Source organism: Pogona vitticeps, chromosome 4 (assembly GCF_051106095.1).
Source record: "Pogona vitticeps strain Pit_001003342236 chromosome 4, PviZW2.1, whole genome shotgun sequence".
Taxonomy (NCBI): domain Eukaryota; kingdom Metazoa; phylum Chordata; class Lepidosauria; order Squamata; family Agamidae; genus Pogona; species Pogona vitticeps.
The window spans coordinates 3,011,443-3,029,568 of NC_135786.1; the positions used below are offsets into that span (position 1 = coordinate 3,011,443).

The 18,126-nt window shown below is 48.8% G+C and overlaps 3 protein-coding genes across 3 annotated transcripts in view; 1 reads left to right on the forward strand and 2 right to left on the reverse strand.

Annotated features, from left to right (window-relative positions):
* Positions 1-904, reverse strand: part of CCM2L (CCM2 like scaffold protein) — a 29,701-nt gene extending 28,797 nt beyond the window's left edge. The window contains exon 1 of the mRNA XM_078392263.1: positions 689-904. Coding sequence (XP_078248389.1) covers positions 689-718 — 30 coding nt within the window. The 5' untranslated portion in view covers positions 719-904. The remainder of the gene's footprint in view (positions 1-688) is intronic.
* Positions 1-18,126, forward strand: part of LOC144588812 (uncharacterized) — an 856,730-nt gene that overhangs the window by 648,070 nt on the left and 190,534 nt on the right. The gene's annotated exons all lie outside the window — the stretch shown is intronic.
* Positions 5,487-18,126, reverse strand: part of XKR7 (XK related 7) — a 75,976-nt gene continuing 63,336 nt past the window's right edge. Inside the window, exon 3 of the mRNA XM_072996615.2 lies at positions 5,487-17,310. Coding sequence (XP_072852716.2) covers positions 16,349-17,310 — 962 coding nt within the window. The 3' untranslated portion in view covers positions 5,487-16,348. The remainder of the gene's footprint in view (positions 17,311-18,126) is intronic.

Genomic DNA, 18,126 nt, shown 5'->3' on the forward strand with positions numbered 1-18,126 from the left:
CTGGAGGCCGAAGAGTGGGGACCACTGCCCTAGAGAGCACTACTAGAAGGAGGGACCAGGGACATTGGACCTAGAAAATCTTGGAAAGGCTTGTCCTAAGTCAGAACCGACTTGATGACACATCAGCATTATTTTATTTTCAACGTGAAATATCAACCCTGATCAGTAGACTCCTATTTCTTCCAATGTTTTTGCCCTACTGGCAGAAAATCCCGGAAAGGCTCACCGGAAGTGGGAATGGACTTGAAGGCACATATTTGTTAATTTTTAGAATAAGGACACAGCACACGAATCATGCACACCATAAAAAAACTTCATCTACGGACAGAACAGCGAGAAAGTCTGTGCTAACCCGTCGGCCTCAAAGTAAGGCACAACACAGCAGGTTTCTTTTAAGAAGTGGACGAAAGTGATGGAAATTTCTACTGAAAACAACAATAACATAACAACCCAGAGACAGTGGGGGGTGTGTGTGGAAGAAAAGTTTGTTCTCTAAAATGCCTCCCTCTTTCCCTAACCCACAGCCTTCTTTGGGGGGAAGCCAGGGGTCTGGTTACCTAGTGGGAGATGCGTCCAACCATCTCTGGCCCCTGCACATCTTGAAATGTGTCCAGGGGTCCGTTGGATCTATTCAACGCACCAGAGAAGAAAGCTCCCTCCGTGCCTCCGTGGGACCCTCTGTACGTACCTTTCTCCCCTTCTTCGCTTCATACTCCATGTCCCGTCCTCGGTCTGCTCCCGTCCCCAGGAAGGCCGCTTTTCCTTTACGCCACCCTCCCTTTGTTCTTCCATCCTGTACTGAAGGAAACTCCACCAGCAGTGACCGGCCCTGATGTCAACAACACGCCAAGTTCCTGCTCCTGCCGGGCTTGATAACTCCATGGCGCTTCTCGTTGGCATCCAGAGGCCGAACCACAAAAGGCCTCGGGAAAAGGGAGAGGGTGGGTGGGTGGGGGGTCCCAGAGGTTGGGAACGTTACTTTTGTGGACTACGGATAATACCCCGATCTCCCAGCTGAGAAAGAAGGAGGGAGGACAGGAAAGAAAGCGCCAAAAATACATTAAATCTTGTCGTCAACATCACCCTGTTTTTTTGGAGAACGTGTTCTTTTCTGCATTTTATCGGTTGTCAAGATTTTTCTAAAAGGGAAGAAACAGCAATAACAGCTAGTGGATGGGAAGTGAAGACGAGGGCCTCGAAGAGGCTCTGATCCAGACCAACATTTTAGCTCTTTGACCGATGCGGTGTAGACTTGGGCAATGCACCTTCCGGGGTTAATTCAACCTTGTTGTATGAACCATGAGCACTGTTTCAGCAGCAGGAGCAAGCATCTCCCAGGGATGGGATACTGAGAACGTTGAATCCACCCAGGGCAGCCTCCCCAATGAAGCTGAGCCCGAGAGGACCCCAAGCTTTGGGAAGTGGCTTCAGTTTGACCGTTCCTGCTCTGCTCTCCTTCCTTGCCTAAAGGTCAGCGTTCATGCCTGGGAATGTTTCAGGAGGGCATTCAGAAGTTTTCCAGATATTTTCCCCCTGCTGTTGCAACATGCCAGGACTTGGCAGAGGTGAAGGGAGAACACACACACACACACACACACACACACACACACACACACACACACACACACACACACACACACACACACACACACACACACACACACACACACACACACACACACACACACACACACACACACACACACACACACACACACACACACACACAGAGGGGGGGGGAGGATGCTGCAGCAGGTGAGCAGATATTTTTCTGTTGAATGAAGAAAACCTGGGACTCAGCCTGCATCCATCATCATTCGGCCCTTCTTGCTCCCCCAGCACTAAAGCTCAGACATGATCCTTTTTGCCCAGAAATTGCATCGCTCTGAGGCAGGTGGCGGCTTGCGTTTTTATAGCATGAAATGGCAAGCAGCCCAAGGCATTCAAAACACAAGCTGGCCGGCCAAAATATATCCCGTTCGATGAGAACCGGAATGAATCATGGCTAGTAGCCACCCAGAGACCGCCCTGCCGAAGGTGCACCTGATCTTGTTCTTAATCTGGGGGAAAGGACTGGGTGACCTTGTGAGGTCCTGGCTAAGAAATGAAACCACAAGAAGAGTCCAGCTGGATGAGACACACGATCTGTGATGTCAGGTGGTGGTGGGGTCAGTTATATGGGGCTCCGAAGGAGTAGGATGTCCCTATGAAGAAAACCAAACTCTTCTGCTAAAGTTGATCATTGTGGGTACACTACAACTGAACAGGGAGGCTCAGGATCAATCACAAGCCCCTTCACGATCTGCAAATTTTCTACACAGCAGAGGTGGGCAATTTTGATGGGTTCAGGAGCTAATTATCTGCGACCAGGACCCTCGGGGGGGGGGGAATCACATTTGAAAGGTTGAGCTGTCCCCTCTGGAGGCTTTCAGGAGCAGCAATTCCTTCTTTTTGCTTTGAAAAGAGGCAAGCAGAAGAGAACTGAGGGCTACCAAATTAGCCTTGGGTGGCCCATGAAGCCCTACCACTGCACTTTGCTCATCGCTGCAGCTTGGAAAAGTTGTTTTTTTTCCCTGGACTACAGCTCCCACAACCTGCGAGCTCTAGTTTAAATTCCAGAAAAGCTACATTGCCAAGCATTGCTCTGGTCTGATCGGTTGTCACCACCATCTAAGCAAAGGGCCACATCCTGTGGCCAGGAGTTCTGAAAGGGAATCACACGCTGTATGGAAAAGTAGTCATTTTCAACTTCTTATGGCCTTGCTTCCAGTGGTTTGGAATCCCCAGGGACCTGGGGAGGGAAGAGAGAAACCAGTTCCAGTTCCAGTATTTTGTATTAGCTAAAAGCCGTCACGATTGTTTAAAATACAGATATGGTCAATTAAAATCATGATAAAATCACAGACATATAAAATAAAAAGAGACCCTTCATATCTGAGAATCTCCCACACAATTGGTCGTAATGGCTTTCAGAAAATTAGCCCAAATATTTCTGGCCGCTTTTGCAAAGAGCACTGTTCTATACATAACATAAGGGTCACAGTCCAAGAGTAACCTGACCACCTTTATCTGAGGACTTTCCTCCTGTAGAGCAGCCAAAGTGTTACCCAGGAGCTTTTCTTGGGGGTTCTGATATAGCTGACAATAGAGTAAATAATGGAGAACATCCTCTATCATCTCACCTGCTCCGCAGATGCACAGCCTTAGATGTTTAGGGACATTCATATACCTCCCATCTAAGACAGCGGTTGGCATGGTTTGGAAGCGGAGTTCTGTGAAAGCAGTTCTCAAGGAGGCAAAAGTGAGTATATGTAGGTATTGTGCCATTGAGTGGTCTGTTTTCAACAGATGGTACCATTGAGCGTAACCTGAATTAAGGCCAGGTCCTGGTCGTTTCCAATTTATAGAGCCAGTCTCTCAACATTCTTTTAACCCCAGAAAAAAATGAAAATATCTGTGGAAAGGGATTTAGATTTTAGTAGGGTTTGAACTAAAGTTGCCCAGCCACCACTCTTCCATTGCTCTACCATGCAACATTTGGGTAGGCGGTGGTCAGGCATGTCCATCACCCTCTTATAGTAAGAGAGTATAGCTAGAATTGCCCTGGCTTTGATGGATACCATACCTGTCTCTGTTCTAAGATAAGTCCCCTGGGGTGCCCGAGGATGTGTCTCAGAAGTTTATTCTATCCTTCTTCAAGATGATGTAGGTTGTTCTGATTCATAACCCAGATCTCAATTCCATAAAGCATTTGGGAGATGACCCTCCCTGAAAATACTTTTAAAGCTGGGGTTACTAGTTTGCCACCTTTAGAATGAAAGAATTTGACCAGAGCATGGCTAGATTTCTGAACTGATATTTTCATGCTCTGTATCTGGGATTTCCAGCAGTTTTTCTCATCGAAATGCACTCCCAGGTATTTGAAGGTCTGGACTTGTTCTATTTTGTTTTCGCCTATAGTCCAGTTGAACTTGGGGGGGATGCTTTCCAAAAATCATCAGTTTAGATTTTGTGTAATTTATTTTCAGTTGCTCTAGGTGGCTAAACTCTTGGAGCTTATTTCAGCTTCGTTTCAATCCCTTTTTGTTCATGGATAATACAGTGGGGTCTTGACTTGAGAACTTAATCCGTATTGGAAGGCGGTTCTCAAGTCAAAAAGTTCTCAAGTCAAATCTGCATTTCCCATAGGAATGCATTGAAAACCATTTGATCCGTATCTGCTCTTTTCCGTCCATAGAAACTAATGGGAAGCTGCTATTCCGCCTTCAACCACTAGAGGGGGATATGTTGTTTCTTTTTTTCTTAGGTCAAGAAAGGTTCAGGGAAGGCAAGGAAAATACAGTCCAGGCAGGACAGTAACAGGCAGTCCGAAGACTGTCTCCCAATCCACTCTCTAAATGCTGGGAGGAGTGAGGAAGCAGACAGGCACCCTTTTCACTGGCCAACAGTTAACTGAAAGTTCACATTTTGCACTTTCCCTGCCTCTCACGTGGGTTTTTTTCAGTTCTTAACTCAAATCTAAGTATGTAAGTCAAGTCAGCATTTTCCTATGAGAGCAGTTCTTAAGTCAAAATGTTCTTAACTCGAGCCGTTCTTAAGTCAAGACCCCACTGTAGAACAATGTCATCAGCATATATGAGACATGCAATCTTATAGTTCCCAATTGAGGGGGGGGAAAATGGTCTGGATGGTTTAAGGCTGTTACAATATTATTAATATAAAAGTTAAAAAGTAGGGGTGCGAGTAAGCATCCTTGTTTTACCCCTTTGTTGGTGTGAATTTCCTCTGTCAGCCTTCCATCTGTGCTAATCCTTACCCTCAACGTTGTGTTGGAGTATAGTTCTTGTATCAGAGCTAGGAGTCTCTTATCAGTGTTGGTCTCTGTGAGCTTATCCCACAGGCGGTTTCTGGTGATTGTGTCGAATGCAGAGGAGAAGTCAATGAAAGCCGTGAACAGCCATTTAAATGGCCTGGAGGTGTATTTGCACACGAGATGACGTAGCACGTAGATTTGATCTACTGTGCTATGCCCCTTCCTAAAACCTGCTTGTTCCTGATGAAGGATATTATTTTCCTCCATCCATTTAGTCATATTCTGGGAAAGAAGGCGGGTATAAAGCTTGGAGTTGATATCCAGTAAGCTGATTGGGCGGTAATTCTGGGGGATGGATTTGTCGCCTTTTTTGTAGATTGGGAAAATTATGCTCTGCCTCCACCGCTCGGGAAAAATTCCTGTAGCATTAATGTGGGAGAAGAGCTGTGCGAGAACTGGGGCCCACCATCCTTGGGTTGTTCTTATACACCTCTGGTGGGATCATGTCCTCGCCGGGTGCTTTATCTGTTGCTAGGGCATTGATAAGTCATTTTCAACCGCTTATGGCCTTGCTTCCAGTGGTTTCGAACCCCCAGGGACCTGGGGAGGGAAGAGAGAAACCCTTGTAAGGGCGTATGCACCAGGAAGAGAAGGAATGAACGAACCGAGACTATTTTATTTTATTTTTATTATTGAAATGAATTTAATATCATGTTGCAGCAGAATTAAAAATATACAAAAAGTTTGTGGTATACAAAACAGTCTCAATACAGAACCTTAGCCCCCCCTCTTTCCTTCCCTCATGTTTGCATGGGGAGTCGACGGGAGAAGGCGTCTTTGCATGTATGTACAGTACATGGTGGGTCACAGATTTCCGGGGCGGTGGCGGTGAGGAGGGCGAGTGGGGAGCCAGGAGGAGAGAGGGCGGAGAGTCCCGAGGCCGTCTTTCTGGGCTCATGGGTCCACGCCACTCAGCCAGTGGCCCAGCCTCTGGTCATACACCGTTGGAGGCCGGCAGGGCGAGACGGGGCCTTGTGTTCGAAACCAAGCAAATGGTTCCTCTTTCCATGGGTTTAAAGCCATAGATGTCTGCCCCAACCTGGGACACGGCCGGACGTATCAGATTACATCCATCAGCACCCCGTAGGTCACATTTCAGAATGTCCTTCTCATTTTTATTTTTAAAAGACTTTTATCCAGTCCATCATGTTTTTTTCAGCCCCACCCACACAGATTACACATTTCAACATCTTCTACCCTGTATGCATACAGGCGTACGTGTAAAGGAAAAGGCGTTTCGTATATTTCCTGATCCCATTTCTAGCCCAAGAACAACTAGCATCTATTTTGGAACTCAAATTCACACTTTTCTTTGCCCTCAAACCATCCTAACCCCGCACAGCCAACAAGTAAGAGGGAGTTGAGTCCAGCCGAAGGCCCCCGCCGCCGCCCCCAGCTTTGAAATTCGGTACACAGGCCTTGAACTTAGATCTTAGGGTCACACTATTCAATATAGTTAACACATTATTAGAAGTGGAACTGCTTTAAGAGGCAAAAAGACGGCTGCTTCTCCAAGCATGAACTTTATTCACCTCCGTATCTTGCATATTAGCTGCCTTTGTTTTGTGATTGGTCATCTGGAGGTAAACACGGGCTTCGTTTGCTAATCTGATTTGCTCTGAGTGGTTCATGTGCCTGGAGGACAAACATATGAGCAGCTTCTAATGCTGTGATAACCATATCGTATAATTTGAGCCAGAACAATTAGCAGGCCTTTCTTAGTACGCTCTTCTCCTGATGGACGGACATGATGCAAATCTAGAGTAAGAAAACTCCGCTCTCCCTTCCTGAGCCCCTCATCCTGGACTCAGATAACAAAGAAGCATAGATTTTCAAAGATGTAATTTTTTAAAAAATTTGGTTACTTCAGCCCTATTTTCCATTGTTGTGGAAAGAATTTAAAAATCAGTATCAGGGGATGGACGAGGGGGGGGGTGTCTTGTCCTTTCCGAAGGTTGCCTGGCCTTTATCCCCATGTGGTCTGGTCTTGGGCCCCCATTATTCTGACACAGACACAACCAGTTCACCCCAGCCTCGAATCTGCCCTACAATCGGAGGAAACTGGATGGCACCTTTCCCAAAGCCACGGAAAGAGAGGCAAACCGTCCTCAGGGACCCAGAAGTGGCATTTCTGTCTCTTCCCATCCTTCGCTCCCTTCACCATTTCTGAAATTGCTGTGAATTTTACTGGATCGCAACAACTCCTTAGAATCCTCCTTGCCAGCATGGGGGGGGGGGAGGGGGGTTTCTGGGAAATATAGTCCAAAACCCACACCTTCTCACATTTGGAAGCTCTGCTCTACACACGTGTGTGCATGTCCCCTCCTGCACCTCTCCGACACACACATTGAGTGGGGGGGGGGTTTCGATCCGAGTTGCCAAGATTCCCGTCGCACATCTGCTCTGAGATTATTGCAGAGTTTCTTGAGAGCTTGCAGCCCCAGAGACTGAGCTGACCGTGGCAAGAGTGCATAAAGAAACAGAGTAGACCCTTTCGGCCGGCCAGGTCTCCCCCTTGCGCAGTTCCCTTGTCTACAACGCAGCCGAGAGGCCATCCCTTTCCTCCTCCTCTTTTCAAATTTCTGCGTTTGCTCAGCTCTCCAAGCTTCTGCAGCCCTTCTGAAAGACCCGTGGAAGGTCATTTCAAGGTCATTGCCGAGCACAAGCCTCTTCCCGCCCATAAACGGGGATATTGGCCACCGGGATCTCAGGAGACCTTCTTGAGATCACAATAAATCCCTTCCTTGGGAAGCCTCACAATCTTGCTGCCAGCTCACCGAGCAAAGGAAGCTTCAAGGCAGAGCCTGAAATGTTCTCCTGTAACACTTTTCTTTCTTTTTTGATGGACTACGACTTCCAGAATCCTCCTGGCAGCGTGTCTAGTTGGCTGCGGGGTGGGTAGGTTCTGGGAGGTCCATCTCAAAAACTCCAAAAGGATCCCCCCCCTTTTTTTTGATCCACTAAAATATCACAATTTGATATGATATTTTGGTGGCCCAGTATAGGCATTTATTTATTTATTTATTTACAGTAGGAACCCACCCCCTTATCCGCAGGACCAGTATCCATAGATTCACTTTTCCCACAGTCCGAAAATATTAAAAGAAAAATCCTAGAAATATATATTCCGAAAGACGAAGTTAGCAAAACTGGCCACTAGAGGGAGCCAAAGACCACGCTTTGTATAGTAGTGTAACACTATTAAAACAGTGTTTTCTTTAACCCACATTTTCCAGCAACCACCGGTGGGGGGCTTGGAATCCATTCCTCATGGATATGAGGGCTCCTCCTGTATTTAAAACATGTATAGCCCACCCCATATTACAGGGTTTCAGGGTGGGTGATAAAGCTGTGTTAAATTTTAGATTTTGCCTCTGTGCCGCCAAACCCCATACCCTAAAAATACGGGTCCCTGGTCTTTTGATCTGTGCATCAAGGTCAAAGGGCAGCAGGTGTGTAAAGCCCTTCATGCCCTTCAGACTATCGGGAGTCGTTGATAAGACAGTCCAAAATATTCTGCGTCATCCATCCATCCATCCATCCATCCATCCGTGGCGTTATGGGGTGCCCAGGCTATCTATCTCAGGCACCACAAGGAGCGGTCAGTGGCAAAATACTCCAGGCTGGCCTTGTAGGTGAGAACCAACTTGATTTCAAGATCCTAGTCCTCCCTGAGCATTGGGTTTGCGAGTGGACTCGGGTGCAAATCCTTTTATCCCCCCCTTTCCCCTCTATCCATGTAGGGGTACCCATCTTTTTCTAAGTAGGAAACACATCTGGGCAGATGGCTGATCATAAGGGCAACACCGCCTCCCATGTGGCGTGTACAGAAATGCGTTCTCTTGAAAGAGTGTTAGGCGGAGCATTCTTTCTTCCTTGAGCCGTACGCACCTTGCTTGCCCACTGCCAGCATCTGCGACCAGAGGCAGACGCTTCACTCTACAGAATGGTACCGTCTAAGGACCCCCCCCAGAGGCCGTTGGCGCTGTGCTGTGAGCTCTTTGCTCACCCCCCCACCTGCCAGAGGCTCCACAGCCAGAGGCCTCAACCTCCGAGCGATCCACCAGTTCTACAGGATGAGAATTGTGCCGATTCAAACAACAACAACAGCAGCTATTCCCACATGTGTCTGAGCTCTCCTGGAAGCTTCTGTCTGCCGCGGAGGCCTGGCTTTGAATTCCATCTGATGGGAAGGCCAGACGCCACTGATCATGCTGGCTGGGGATTCTGGGAGTTGTAGTCCCCCCAAAGGTCACGTGTCCAAACACGCTACCTATGACCCAGGGGTGCAGGAGGGTCCTGGACCAAATCTCAGGATGGCTGCCCTCCCTGTAATAATAGCACCTATGAAGTTTTTTAAAAAGCCAGCTGGAGGGCTCAGCGGTTTAGGTGTCCGAGCTGGGGGTTCGATTCCCCACTGGGCCTGGGTGGCCTTGGGCCAGCTGCACAGGAGTCCGATAAGAAGGGAAGGGGGAAACGCTTCTGAATTACTCTATGCCTCTAGAAAACACTGGAAAGGGTCACCCTAAGTCAGAATTGACTTGACGGCGCACGAGGACGACAATGCGAAAGCAAGCGGACTTACCAGTAAAAGATTAGGGTTACTCCACCTAATTCAGCTTAGCTCTGGAAACTGTTTTCACTGCTCGGATTTAGCTTGGGAAGGAGGGCCGGCCCTCTTATGAGACAATGTGTGGCAGCTGCCAGAGGCAACAGATGTGCCAAAGCAGCATTTTTCCCCACTGTTGTCCTATGTTAGTTTTATTACGGCTCTTGTATTATGCCAGTTGTTTGCTCAGGAATGAGAAATAATTAAATTAAATTAAATTAAATTAAATTAAATTAAATTAAATTAAATTAAATTAAAATAAATAAATAAATAAATAAATAAATAAATAAATAAATAAATAAATAAATAAATAAATAAATAAATAAATAAATAAATAAATAAATAAATAGCCAACCAACCAACCAACCCTGTGAGGGTCATCATAAGCTGGAAGACACTGGATGGTGTACTGCATAATGACAAGTTCGAAATGTAACTTTTCAGGGCCCTGCCTAGAAGTGTAGGAAAGTTATTTAGGAGTGGATTATCCCCCACAATCTTTCCACGCATGATCTAACAGGAAAGGGTGTGGAGCATCCTCTGGCATCTTACTCCAGAAGTCCACCCACCGCACCAGTTTTGATCTGTACCCGTTACCAGCTTCCGTATTCCCAGGAGCGGTCAGTCTTTGGGCCAACTGGGGTTGGGTGAGCCGCAAAGGTCAAGTGTCCATCCTTGAGCCAAGGGTGGGGCTACACCCATTGGCCTGAAGGAAACCACCATTTTTGATAAGATAGAACTTGATGATTGCTCAAAGGAATTGATTTCCAATTTTATGCCAAGAGCTAGAATATTAATAGCTAGATTCTGGGAAGATAAAAAATGATATTAAATTAGGAGATTGGTATAATGAAGTATGGGGCATTGCATTAAATGATAAATTGACTCCTGGTGCATATGGCCTGAAGCTGGAACGGCAACCTTTTTTTTTTTTTTTGGACTACAGGCCCCAGTATTCCTTAGGCAGCAGGTTCAGTGGTGATCCTGGCTTATGGGCTCTTTGCAGCTCAAAGCGGTCAACGCTTCCAAATTCTGCAGGCGGCTGTGTTGCTGACCCTACTGGTCTTTTGACCGTCCAGTTGCATCGTCTGATTTGCCTCTGGCACAGACTTCTTGGTCCAGAGGCTACTCTTTGGATAATTTGATTGGTTGGGTTAACGTTGCACCTAAAAATATTCTCCTCTGCCTTCCCTTCCCTGCCACCTTATAGCCACCTTATCACGCAATGCTTGGAAGTGACCAGTTACCAGGATCAAGCAACTGCAATTAATTCTTTTCTCTCTAATTCACTGTCTCTAAGGCTGTGTTCACTTTGCCACAGCACCCTGCTTCTGCAGGCAATATCACCCTATAGAACTTAACCCACTCTTTGAGCAGTTTACAATTTAAATATGCAGGTTACACATTGCCTCCCCCCCCCACCCGTCCCCCCAGCAAACTGGGTACTCAATTCACCAACCTTGGAAGGCTGGCAACTTGTAGCCAGCTACCTGGGATTGAACCCAAGTCTTGAGCAGAGTTTTCACTGCAGTACTGCAGTTTAACCACTGCACTGCAAGGCTCCTCTGTCTTTCTCATTTGGGAGAGATCACATCCCCCAAAAATTCAACTTCTCCCATTTTAACAGATCTTACTAATCCTATTAAGTATTTTTTTACCCCATTACAAGATCTGCCTACCCCGTTTCCTTGTTTCATGTTATGCTGCTCAGCTACCCTGAAATCTGACGTGACAATGGGTGATATTAAAATGGTTTGTATAGGCGGATGGACTGACCGACAGATTTTCCATTAAGGGCTAGCCCTACCATTAGGTACAGTGAGCCAGCCATCCCAGGCGACAGATTGCTATCGTTTTACTATTGTACTTGTGCGGATTAGTCACAATGGTGGAGAAACTGACCTTTTTTGGGCTACAGTTCAAAGAATCCCACAGCCAAAGAATTCCACTAGTCATGCCAGATGTATGATCTTTCCCAAATGCAACCCCAAGCAATTGATTTTTCTCGTCTCTTCTTTGCCACATTTAAAGTGGTGTAGACTCACTGCAACGAATGGGACATGTAAATTTAAGTAAGGCTGTGGTCCCGTGGGCAATTTGAATCCATTTCTGTCCAGACCTTCTAAAAAGCAGGTCTGATTTGCGTGGTGTTTAAACTGGTGGCCACGTTCCCATGCACTGAATGGAAATCAATTTAATTCTAGCGATTTAAACCGGTTTGGGCACCCACACTGTGGAAATGGACTCATCTCCACAAACCACATTGAACCAAATCAGCTTTAAAAGCAAAGAATTTTAAAAAGCCCCTGCCAGCCAGTTGGAACCCCCCCAAAAAAAACTTGCTTTGCAACCCATATCAATGGATTTCACCCTTGCGTTGTGTGAACGATAAAATCTAAATCGATTTAAATGATGCTTAAATGTGGCTCTTATTGCCAGTGTGACTGCAGCCTAAGGAGCACGAGAACCGTAACTCAACTTGATTTTGCTCTCTCACCTGTGACAGTGAAAGCGTGGGAAAAAGCCACATAGCACCTTAAGGACTGCCACAGTTCCTTCCGTGGACCATGGGCTCGCTTCTCCAGACACAGTTTGCCTGGGTTCTTCCACCGAAAACCTCTTTGCCTTTAAGATTCCAGAAAACCCTTCGCTCGTTTGGCCGCAAAAGGTGACAAACGGACAGAGCTCCCCCTCTGGAAATTTCTGTCCTGGTGTAACTTTTGTGATGGAACGGCACTTTTAACTGCTCTCAGCGGTTACAGAGACGTATTAGCTCTGCTCCCTGGGGTGCCTTAGGCCAGGTTGTATCACTGTGATGCTTTTTGTGGTTTTGAGTAAAGTCATTGCAAAGCATCTCTATGAATCACTTCCGAATACTGAGAAAAATAACACAATTTTTTCGCCTAACAATGACTACTGAATGGATCTGTAACTACAGCCAGAATACGGTTACCTGCACAAGCCAATGTGAAATCAAATGGCATCAATCTTAGCAGTCAATTCCTGCTCGTGATGAAGTCCACACGGGTCTGTGTCAACCAGACCCGTGGTTGACACAGTCACTCGGCGCACAACCAGTGCTGACTTCTTAACTTGCGGCTCTTGGCCACTGAGATTTAGGCTGCCGACTCATGCCGGCGATTATAAGGAATAGAATTCTCCCTTACCACTGTAAGCTGGGGCACCTTGTGGACCAGGCTGGGGGGGGGTCCCTCACCCCAAAATTTCACTTGTGTTCGTCTCGCAGCAAAAGCCACCTGTCACAAGCCACCTGCGGCCAAAACTCACTACAAAGAATCTTACGACTTCTTTAAGAGGAATCGATTTTTTTTGAGGGCGGTAAGCACTCCCCAAACACTCAAACTGTGATATTTTGTTGGCTTTAAAGATACCACAGAACACTGGGTTCTTGGGCTGGGTTGTGGACTAACAGGGCTACATCTTTGGAAAATGGAACTAATTACTTGAACACTGCCAAGTAACTTTCGCATCTCTGCTTTTTCTCTCTCTCTCCTGAGTCCCACTGCCTTTAAACACATACCGTCTCTCGTCTTCTCAGAAACACATCCTTTGATCCTCTCCAGTTACTGGCCAATCACCCCTTGACCCTCAGATGCCTGGAGAACATGACATCTTCCGGCTAGCCCAGTTCTTTCTTCCCTGTTTCCTTCCTTGACTTCCTGCAGTCTGGTCGGCCGATTCCACAGAAGCTCGCCTCCACAGTACGGGTGTGGCTCCCTTTGCACCACGACCACCACCAGTGAGCCAACCCTAGCCCTTTCCTGCTTCCTTCCTCCTTGATTCCCCCCACCCCCGCTTACAATAGAGTTATCGCCCTGGCTCGCTTGATGTCGGTTGCGCCTTCAGCTTCCATGGCGGTGTCTTCAGGTCTCTGCCTCTCTCTTCCTACCCGACTAATTGCTCACGGACTGTTTATGCACAACAGAGAAGCTCTCCCTCCACTCACTCGCACGCACGCCCAGGGTGGTCTCAGTCCCGCGATAACTTATCTCCCAACGATCGCAATCTCTTGTCTCGCTACTGGAGAACATTCAGCTTCTTCCCAATCTTGCATCTCCCATCACCTGGGCTTAGATCAGAACCTGGATGCATCTCCCTCCTTCAAGGACAAGTTTCATAATCCCCCCCCCCCAGCTGGTGGCCATGCCCGCCGGAAATGCTGGGTCTCCTCGTTCAGAACAGTAATGTTTCCGTCCCCTGGAAATACAAAGCTGAACGGAAGAGCCATTCTCAAGGTATCCAACTGAAGCACCACCATTGGCTGCTCAGAGAGGGGCAAAGGAAACCGGTGAATCTTGAAACAGAGGCGACCCCTCCCCAAAGATTTTTTGAATCTGAAAAGCAGAAGGATAAACAGTGTGGGCTGTTCTTCCTTTCCTGCAATCGGCTTTATGGGGGTTAATATGAGCATCTAAGATCATCCGGTTGTTGCCATTCCCCCTCTCTGTAGACACGGTGGAATGTCTCTGTTTCAAGAAGAGTGCTGTGAAACTCAAAAGCTTGCCTCCTGCCTTTGGGACAGTGCGGTCCTATGGATGTCTACACAGCACAAACCTCACTTTTAAGTCGGAGAAGACTTTGGATGGCTCTGTTCAATCCTCACCGCCAACTGAGATGACCCTTGACATGGCGTGATGCCCGTCTGTTAATATACTTAGGGTCTCACTTTCCCTTATCTTCTGCTGGTGCTGGCCTCGCCTTTCTCTTCAATCTGTTAGCTTAACTGGCGGGAATATACAAAATGCAAGCTCTTTGGGGCAGGGAACTGTCAAGTTTTGCTTCTGTCATTCCTAAAGGCTCCTGCTACTCTGATGACATGATGCAAATAAATACGTACACACATAGAGCATTTGATAATGTTACCTTTTTGGAATAACTTTCCCAGAACTCTCTAGCCAGTCCAAAAAAACGGGTGGGGTGAAAGAGGGCTAAGATGTTTAAAGCTCTATGCGTACAAACATAGGCTGAAATCTTGTTGTGCAAATGGCTTATCTTTTAGTGGTGAATTGCCATAAAGCGAAGAATCCTCCATAGGCACCAAGTTCTGCAACGCAGTATGCAACAGATAATATCTCTGAAGACTTCTTAACTTATGGCAGTTCATGTCTAAAAGTTATGCTATTTGCGTGCTTGTGCAACAGGATTTCTGCCACAAACACACACCCGTTGGGGGTCATTCATATTCCGGGAGCAACTCCGACACAATTGACCCCGAGCCGAGCTGTCTTGCATTTTCACCAGCCAGTTAAGCTGGAAACCGGAGATGGTGTTGCCTTTAGGGGGAGCCCTCCAACCCCCTTGTTTTGGGGTGCCTTCCCTAAAGAATAAATGGGTCCCATCATCTTTCCTCATTCCCAGGGGACCTGGAGAGTTGTAGTTTTGTGAACAGAGCCAGGGGAACGATACAGAGAACCTCCGTTCCTAGGGTTTCTCTGGGGAAAAAGTTACAGTGATAGGACACCAGGACCCAGCTGCGATGTAGATAACATCCCTTCGTGACCCATTTCGTGGCTTAGCATCTGAGCAGCCCAAAGCTTTGCCATTTTGCTGCTGCTTCTCCTCCCCCCCCCCGGATGATTACTCCCCCAATTCCCCCACCCGGATGGACTCAAAAAGGAGCTTATCTGGAATTTGCACTACCTTTCCTACCAAGGAGGCGTAGGATAAAAGAAAGATACCCTTCCTTCTGGAATCGCTCCGTGTCAGCTTTCCATCAACATCTTGTAAATGTATGAGCATAATGGAGAGATTCGTCAAGAGTTCCCGAGGCTCTTGAGAGCCTTGAACTCCCCACCTTTCCCCCTAACTTTCAGCTCCTGCAGGTTTCACAGCGGATCGGTCCTCAGGAGACCCTGTGTTTCTCTCTCCACTTTAGCCTCCAGAGTCACCCAAAGCCATCCCAGTAAGGGCTGTGGGCCCAGTATAAGGACAATGGGTAGGAGGAACAAAGGGAGAGAAAACAGGCATAGTCTTGGAAATACCGGATCCTGATCTCCTACTTGGGCCACGATCCACCCCCTGGTCCTTTTTCTTTTTTCTTTCTTTCTTTCTTTTTACAAAACCCAGAAATAAAACCCACCAATAGATCCAAGCCCCGGCTCCAATCGTTCCAGATACCAGCCCGTGCCACACAGCCGTTGAGCATCTACTCCGAGGCCCATGCTTCCACTCTCAGCAGCCCCCTTTGGTCTGCCCAGTGCCTCCACCTGGGTTCTCCCAGGACCACCGCTTGCCCCCCCCATTTGAACATTTACCTCTCCCCACGCGTGGCCAGCCCTTTTCCCGATGGCCAGAGAGAGCCTATTGGTCCATGGCCTCGGAAGGCTTTCGCTCTCAGGTGAGGTAATGGCCACGCCCTCTACCTCGGAGGGTGAGGGCACAGGTGGGTGTCCCACCTCTCAGGGCCTCCTGCTGACGGTGGAGTCCGGTGGGGGGCGGGGAGTAGGAAGAGAAAGCCCGTGGACTGCCTGGAGGTGAGGAGGTTATGGGGAAACCCAACCGGTGTGGAGGCATGGAGTGGTAAATAGCACCAAAGAGCCTCTCGTTTACTCCCATCGGTGAGAGGGGTCGGATCCTGCCCGAGGAAGGGCTGGCCCTTGCAGTCCTTGGCGGTGTGTGAAGGCGGAGTGACCGGTCTGAATGGCTAACGAGAGACAGGCGAGAGGGAGGACCTGCTGATGTTTCGGGGCCACCACCCTCCCACTTCTTCCCCCCCCAAACCCAGAACCTTGGAGAAGGCTCACAAGCCCGCCTGGCTTTGGCCACCTAGAAGCCAGCCCCGCTCCGGCCGGGGCCCTACGGGGCCACCACTTGGGGGGAGGGTTACGTAGCGCCTCCGGGCCACCTCACACGGTGGTCTCGTACTCCAGCAGCTCCTGAGAGACGCCCACGCTGCGGTACTGCAGGCGCGGAGTGGCGGGAGAGGTGTACTCCAGGGCGAGAATGGTCTTGCGGAGGCGCCTGTCGATGAAGTGGGCGTCCCAGGCGGGGTATTTTTTCCGAGGCAAATCGATGCGGATGATGGGTCCCTCTGTCCGCGGGGCTCGGGCAAGCGGGGTCGGGGGCACGCTGGGCCTGACCTGAAAGACCGGCACGCAGCTGTCCCGGTCACCGGGCACCCCTTCCCTCTCGGCCCCTGTAGTCCTCGGCAAGGAGCGCGGGGGGCTGGTGACCACGTCCGCGGGGGGCCCGCCCCCACAAGGGACCGCCGTGGGCTCCTTGCCGCACAGGCAGCCCGTTCGGCGGGGCCCGAAGATGGTCCCGCTGGGGTGCAAGAGGCAGTAGTAAATCAACATGAAGAAGACCCCTAAGGCGAAGCTGGAGGTGACGACGCAGACGATGATTAAGGCATTGGACTCGGAGATGACGCTCCCTTTCCGGTAGAAATACCAGAGGCCCGTCAGGGCCGCATTCTCGGACAGGGTGATGACGTAGTAGATGGACATGCGGCAACGGCTCCGGCCTTCCTTGACGTTGAACCAGCAGAAGATGTAGATGATGCCCACCACCATATTGTAGATGATCTCCTCCCACTTGGACATGCAGAAGTCCGTCTCGCCCTGGATAATCCAGAAGGTCATGATGCACCAGTGGGTGACGATGAAGATGCCGAAGTAGAGCTGGAACACGGAGGCGAAGAGGGCGAAGGCGATGGCTCGGGCGGCGATGGTGAAGAGGTGCCAGAGGATCTGCACCACGGCCCCCTTGTACGACATGGGCATCTTGTCCTCCCGGGAGTCCCGAAGCACCTTCTGGTAAGAGGCGAGGGTCCAGGCCAGGGAGACCAGGGAAGCCGAGGCGGAGAGACCTGCCCAGGCAAAAAGAGAGAGACACAGAGAGAGAGAGAGAAAAGGGAAGCAGGGAATTAAGGGGAGGAAGAGAAGATCACAAGGAAGAGGACGGGGTTGGGGGCGAAGCCGGAGGAAAAGCAGAAGGAAGCAGGAAGAGGACAATGTGGAGAGACACGAAAGGGAGCCAAGAGGAAAGAGGAAGCCACGCAGGCGATGGAGTGGAGACAGCCTGGATCTGCAGGCACAAAAAAGAAGGTGGAAGCAGGACAACCACCTGTGAAGGTTTGGTTAGGGTTAGGGATACAGGATGGAGGAAGGGAAGAAAGACTGTGGGAATGGAGACCTTACGGACGTGGCGGAATCATGAGATGGGAAGGAAGAGTATCAAAATTCAACGGTCATGCTGGTTCCTGATGCCCCATCCACCCCGACCCCCCCCCCAGTAAAAATATAATGCACAACAGGAGAGGAGCTGGGAGAGAAAAGGCTGTTGTAAGCAAAGGGGGGCAGGAGGAACGGACAGAGGACAGACATGATCGGAAGAATTTGCCGTTTCCGTAAAATGTAAAATCCCAGGTTGGGTCACCCAAAGGGGATCGTTGGCAAAGAGAAGTACAGGCTTGTTCATGCAACTCATATAGCAGCCCTCGGAACTCATTGCCACTTGAGAGATGGGAGGTTGACGTCTTCACGAAGTACATAGTGAACCAGTGGCCAGAAGGCAGATTGATTCATGAGCCTAAAGGGCTTTCAGGCGTTTATACCAATTTTTGGGGCTTGCACTCAAAGTACGGGTTGGCTTTTCAAAGCACGCCTTGAACACCAACTTTTTC